The following is a 7149-nucleotide window of genomic DNA, read 5'->3' as shown; positions in this document are numbered from 1 at the left end:
AGTATATAGTATGAAATAAGTTAGATAACAGCTAATTACTAGCTTGCGCCTAATGCGTGTGCTTTCTCTATCATGCACTCTCCAAAACCCTAAAATCCCTAACAAGTACTCACCGCGATTAAGCCCACGAATTCCCCACGGTTTCACTTTTTTGTCATAACATTCCATTCCCCCTTAAATACCCTCTCAACATCTTCCTCTTATCTTTCACTCTACACACAAACACACACACACACACACACTTAATTTCTATATCCAAACAGTCAAAACATTTACACACTAGCTTTTTGTATAATGGCTGACCCTCCACACCCTACAAACCTACGCCAGGGAGACAATTCACAATGTCCTGTCTCTTCCACCACGTGCTATAATACATCACCTAAAACCGTCCACAGACATAATAAGACCACCATGAGCTCCACCTCTTCTGGTCGATCACCTAGCCGTCCTGGTACCGGAAAACACCCCACTTATCGCGGTGTGCGAAGCCGGAGCGGAAAATGGGTGTCAGAGATTCGAGAGCCACGTAAGACTACGCGTATATGGCTCGGCACGTACCCGAAGCCCGAGATGGCGGCTGCCGCCTATGACGTGGCGGCCGCCGCCCTCAAAGGTGGTGATGCAATTCTGAATTTTCCGGATTATGCTCCTTCCTATCCAGTTCCGGCTTCCACGTCGCCGACGGATATCCGCAGTGCAGCTTCTGCAGCAGCAGCGCTGATGAAAGCTGACACGGATGCCGGAGAATCAAGAACTGACGACACCGCCGGTGGTGGGTGTCATGAATTCGTCGATGAGGAGGCATTGTTTGACATGCCCAATTTGCTGATGGACATGGCGGAGGGAATGCTGGTGTCGCCGCCGAGAATGAAGTCTGACGACTCGCCGGAAAATTCTGATGGAGAAAGTCTATGGAGTTATAATTAACAAGCTACACTACTCAAACATCCAATCCAAACACCCCAAATGTCCAACAACAAAAAAAAAATGTTACATCTATATATGATTGATTGTCAATCACACATATATTTTATATATAGATGGAAGAGGTGAAGCATGAACGTGATCACACGATCATGTATATAAATATACATATATATTTATATCCAATGGGGTTTTTCAAATCGAGGTAGGGATTAATTTAGTGTATGGAGTTTTTATTCCCTTATAAGAGTGCATATAAGGGAACGTCTATTTTACTAGTAATGTACTAATATATTGCTTGTGTGTAACACTGAAATGTTGCTTATATCAACATCTTTTTTAGTAGTACTTTAACAAAAAAAAACCCATATTTTTTTTTTACTAGAATCATTTTTTATTTATTTTTGTTAATTGGTATGAAATTTTCTCAAGTAGCAATATTGCTTATGTGTGTGTATATTTGTGCCATTTGTCCTCCACAAGACCTGATATAGGAGATTCTGGTTCTCATTATCAATGTTAATTAGTCATAGAGAATCTCTCGCACCAACCCACCCACCTTTTTTTCTCTCTATATATACGTGTGCTACTGTGTGTTATATATGTGTTTTAGTGTGTGTTATATACGTGTCTGTTACTGTGTGTTTAAAATTGAAAGTGTGAAGTGCAAAGTAAGCTAAGTAAGGAGAGGGAGAACATGGTTGTTTAATGATATCCGAGACAGAAAGTCATGCTGAAATCTTGGGTCATTCCGGAAATGGAGAGGTTTTTTTTGAGTGATAAGCAAATGGGCCCCATTGGATTGATGAAAAAGAATGTTGCGTCCAAAACTGTCTGATGAAAGATTTGAAGAAGAATGCAAAAAATTATCTCACCATCCCATCATTCAAAACTCTGCTTATATACCGATTATATATATATATATATATATATATATATATGACAAAGTATGAAAAATTGCCCCCGATTTGTAATCTTTTCCAGTAAACCCTCGTCTAATTTTTTATTAAAGAACCTCCCTCAACTATCTAAGGGGGTAAAATAGTTTATATTTGGATAAAAATGTCCTTTTATTTAAATTTTAATTTTTTTAAATTTCAAAAATTAATATCTAACAAACCATACATCCAAATATTGCAAATAATATATGAACGAAAGCTTATAAAACAAGGGTTTCAGAAATATAAGATTTGTTTAACAAAATTTTATAACCAGAGAGAAATAGATAATCTAAAAATCTACTGCAACAATCTTATTTTATTTTATTTTTTATAAAATACTTGGGTTATTTGTAAGAAAATTTTCAAAATTATTCATTTTCATATGGAGCATAACATATAAAAAAAATTAGCCTCAATAGAGACCAAATATTCATTTTTATTTTATGTTTAAATGACGAGTTTATAAAAGAATGAAAATGTTTTAACGTAAAATATAATAACTCATAAAATCAATCTCTGTTGGCACTAAATTTTTTATACATTTGGCTCCATATGTAAATGAATGATTATGAAAATTTTCTTGCAAATATTTCGAGTATTTTATTTAAAAATAAAATAAGATTGTTAGAGTAAATTTTTAGATTGTCTATTTTTCTTTGGTTATGAAGGTTTATTATACAAATATTATTTTTTTAGAATTCTTATTTCATAAGTTTTCCGTGCATATATTATTTATAATTTTTAAATATATGGTTTGTGAGATATGAATTTTTAAAATTTGGGAGAATTAAGTTTTAAATAAAAAAATATTTTGGTCCAAATATCAACAGTTATCTAGTAAAAAATTGAACAAGAAAAATTTATTGGAAAAAGATTATAAGTTGAATGAGGTTCTTTGATAAACAAAAAAAAATAGACAAGAAGAGTTTACTTTAAAAAAAAAATTATAAGTCGAGGGAGCTTTCTGTTTAAACCGCGGCGCACACATGGCGACCACCAACTGGTTTATCTGTAAATAGAGGCATTCACCTTTCTCATACATTGATAAAAGTAGGATGGGGAAATGATAAATAATGAGATCGCAAGTTATTTTGGAACTTTTTAAAGTCATACCTAAACCCTAGGCTACTTGAGCTTGTCTAGCTAGCTCAAACATGCACTTTTATTTTTATAGGTATAGGGTACTGGGCCACTAATCCATCTCACATGTCCTTTTATCAATACCCGAATTTAAATTCCTCCTCTCCTTCACTTAGGTAAGTTAAGATCAAAAGATTATGATTACAAAGTTAACTATTCAACTCAATCACGCCAATTTTAATAAAGACTCAAGTTTTCGATCCCATGATTACTTTCCTATTTTAACCATTTCACTAATGACAAATTAATCAGACTCATGACTACAATGTAAACTCTAAATATTTACAATTGCTTGCAAACTAAGAATATAATAATTCAAATATCTTGGCATCTGAACCATCATGACAGGTTAAAATGAACTTCACTTTGAGCATGTGTGTATATATATATATGGGAAAATTACATATAAATGGAGTCAAAGTTTCATATTTACTCAGAGACGGAGTCAAAGTTCCATATTTCTCTAAAATGGATTGCTGAGGTGGCACATGATTTTTTACTGTTTAAAAAATTGTGATGCCTAAAATGCCCTTCCCTAATAAAAAAGTAGTACCTTCAGTTCAAAAAAATAGTACCTTCAGTTCAAAAAAGTAGTACCTTCGGAGAAAAAGTAGTACCTTCGCGAGTGTTTAAAAAACATGGTACCTGAACGCCAAAAAGTAGTACCTTCAGTTCAAAAAAGTAGTACCTTCGAAGAAAAAGTAGTACCTTTGCGGAAGGGTATTTTAGGCATCACAATTTCTAAACAGTAAAAAACCATGTGCCACCTCAGCAATCCATTTTAGAGAAATATGGAACTTTGACTCAGCCTCTAAGTAAATATGGAACTTTAACTCCATTTATATGTAATTTTCCCTATATATATTGTCATATCTTTAAACAACTTCAATCGAGGTAGCTCAAATTTTGAACTGCCTTTTGCGAACAAATTAAAGTCTGTTATATGTGTTGCATTTGAAATAAAGTTTGCTATCTTTTTCTTTTCTTTCATTTTTTTTTTTCAAATATAAAAAAGAGTGGTTATATATATATTGGAACGTCCTTGTTCTCCAATGATTATATATTTATTGTCGTGCAATTAATAGAAGGGAGTTGCATAAAGAAAGATATGGTAATTGGTTTTTTTTTTTTTTTTTGTGTGTTTTTCTTAAAGTCAAAATAAAATAGCTATATGGTAATTGGTTGACGTACAAGAGTCAATATTTGACAAATCATAGTAAGTAAAGGAAACCGTAGCCGACTGAAAGTTAAACCTCTCCAGTACTGCATTATAGCATATATCCCTACTTGCCGGTTAATCGCTGTTATCAAACAGTACGTGTACTGGAGAGAATCTTTTCTTTTGTTTTTTTTCTTGTTTTTTTATAGTTAAAATACTGGACAGAATCTTAGTCCACCCATTCATCTTAATCTCTTCCAAATATCTAAAATGCATGAATTGCTTACTTGAGAAGAAGTCAGAGGGGAGATAGTCATATAACAGCCCTTGTTGAAATGTTAATTGGCCCCAGAACTACAGGATATGAAACATATATGATTCCAACTAACAAATTAATAGTATTTCCTAGCTAGCACACACACATACATATACATATACATATACATATATATATCAAAGGAATTATACACGGAGTATATCTTATTATTCATCATCAGGATAAGAGTATGCACATGCTAATATCGGTGAACTAAAATTATGTCCTTGTAAAACAAAACAAAAAAATAACTTTGCCTGAATTTTGTGTATATCAAGATTTGCTTATTAGAATTTTTTTTTTTAAAAAAAATAAATTATTATATACATGAGTACTTTAATTGAATTTAATCAAAATAATAATAATAATAATAACTTTGACTGAATATTGTGTATATCAAGATTTGCTTATTAGAAGTTTTTTTTTTTTTTTTTTTTTAAATTATTATATATATGTACATGAGTCCTTTAATTGAATTTATAAATCAATGAGTTTCTGCCATGTTCCCCATATACATACACATATATGTATATAATTGAAAATGTCATATTCCGTTAATATATATAAGTCGTATTTGATGCTGAAGTATAATAGAAAATAAGAAAAGATGGTATAAAAGGAAACTGTTTTATTAATTTCTCAAGGTTTTTGAATCTTGTGGTCACAGAAATCATCTCTCTTATATGTTAATTTGTGTGTTTGTGTGTGAGAGAGAGAGAGAAAGAGAGAGTGAGAGAGAGATGCATGTCGGCCGTGGGGCATATAACTTAAAAGGTTGGCTGGTCACGTTGGCCACCTTTTTTATTGATGAAATCAAAAAGAAAACAAAAGAAAGGGATGTTAGTGGGGCAGTGTCTGATACAAGATCTGTATACATATTTATGGAGTAGCCGAAATTCTCTTTTTTATCTTTGAATCATCAAATCGAGTTTGACTATCCAAACAGGGCGCTAAATTACAAACATGGCCGGCATAAAAAAAAGGTCCCCCAAACTTCTTATTTTCCTCCCTCAGTCAGACTCAGTACTACTGTTACCATTACAGGGTTTTTGTGGTCCACCTCTTAATTTCCTTCCTCAATTTCACAAAGCAATTAATTTGTGCCTTGTGGAAAACAAAATCATATATTCTCAGACTCTCTATCCCCCACTTGGTTTTGTGGAGGTACATTGTTCAAACATGGTTTGCTTTCCTTTCCTTTTCTTTCCATCTCGGAAATTAGCGGAAATTGTGATGTACGTCTCACATTGCCTTGAACTTATATGTGTGGACATTCCCTAGCTGTATAAATGTATTTTACGAAAGCGAATAATATCTACACCGTGTACTCAAATCATCTATATGTTGGAAAGTTTCATATCGAAGATGTATTTGGTTGTTCAATTGAAACATGATGCAGACATTCTCATGAAGTTTACTAAAATGGACACCGTGAAGCAAAAAAATTAAGTTCCTTTACTCATCTAAATAAGATCGATATACACTATCCCCATATATCTTACAATATTTTATATAAGATCAAAAGGGGTTGAACCAAATATTTTAAATAACCATATCATCCAAATTTTTTATTTAGGACATGCATTACATTATTTAAAGAACAAGGATTGGATAAGTATTGTGTTGGAGCTCAGCCAACCATTCACTAAATTTAAATCAAATAAAACTCATATCTTGCATGTGTTAGCTTTCCAAAGGGGGATGATTCGTAGATTTAATTTATTATGAACAAAGTGTTTTTATATATGCAGATTGCAGAGGGAGCTATCTCATTATATATATGTATGTATATATGTATATAAATATACAGAATTGTTTACTCAATATATTCCATTTTTGGGAAGTTGCATGAGAACGTCCCTACAAACCCTAACAATTACAAAATAAATTATTCAATGTATAATTATACAAATTTTAATAAATGGGATACATTTAACTTGGATTGTTAGCATCCAATGGTGGTTGACACAACATTTGCACATCATTTTGGTGTGGTTAAAGCTCTCTCTCTCTCTCTCTCTCTCTTTTTATTTTTGTGTGGTAAGGACTCAACTCCATCTTTTAGAAAAGAACATTCAACGGTCCACCAAAGATGTCTCCCCATTAAACCAAATAATTATGTCTTTATGCTTCGAAAATTTTCATCGATTACTCCTCCTTTTTCCCTTCCCGCCTTTCTTCATTCTAATCATATATCTTTAATCATTCATCTAAATGGATTGTTAGCTTAAGATGTACAGTAATGGTCGGGACGATGATTATTTTTTATGAATCTCTAATTATATATGTTGACTGCACATCTTTCTGCATCCATATCTAACTTTGTAATGAAACAGTTCCAAACCTTTTTCTTTTCCAGGCTTTTTTTTTTTTCGGTGTCATGCATTACGTAAATAATTAATAAATTGTTTATTATGGTAGGGGAAAGAAATAGTGTGCTTTTAAGTTAACATACAAGACATGTTTAGTTTGTATTACTTTAACCAAAGTGATTAAATTAGTTTTTAATTTGAAATGTCCACCTTCGCTGACTTAAATTAATGATTAATTTATTTTATCATAACTTATGCCATTAAAATCAATTAAATGATAATTAATCAGGAATCAAGCTAGTTTTTGTTTTTTTAATAGATGCATATGCATGCATGGTCTTAGAGCTAAGAATC

The 7149-nt window shown here is 32.3% G+C and overlaps 1 protein-coding gene across 1 annotated transcript; it reads left to right on the top strand.

Moving 5' to 3' along the window:
• The first annotated feature begins 414 nt into the window (after positions 1–414).
• Positions 415–1151, top strand: LOC132310393 (ethylene-responsive transcription factor ERF026-like). Its single transcript, XM_059808571.1, has one exon. It carries the CDS (start codon positions 415–417, stop codon positions 928–930), a length of 516 nt encoding a protein of 171 aa, XP_059664554.1. The 3' UTR covers positions 931–1151.
• Positions 1152–7149: the final 5998 nt, after the last annotated feature.

Source organism: Cornus florida, unplaced genomic scaffold, assembly GCF_030987335.1.
Source record: "Cornus florida cultivar Cherokee Brave unplaced genomic scaffold, ASM3098733v1 CherokeeBrave_3.0.0_Hap2_Chr05, whole genome shotgun sequence".
Taxonomy (NCBI): domain Eukaryota; kingdom Viridiplantae; phylum Streptophyta; class Magnoliopsida; order Cornales; family Cornaceae; genus Cornus; species Cornus florida.
This window is presented reverse-complemented; position numbering and strand designations above follow the sequence as displayed.

What these genes read in the sequence shown, in the direction of transcription:
- LOC132310393 (XM_059808571.1), top strand. Translation starts at nt 415, where the DNA reads ATGAGCTCCACCTCTTCTGGTCGATCACCTAGCCGTCCTGGTACCGGA.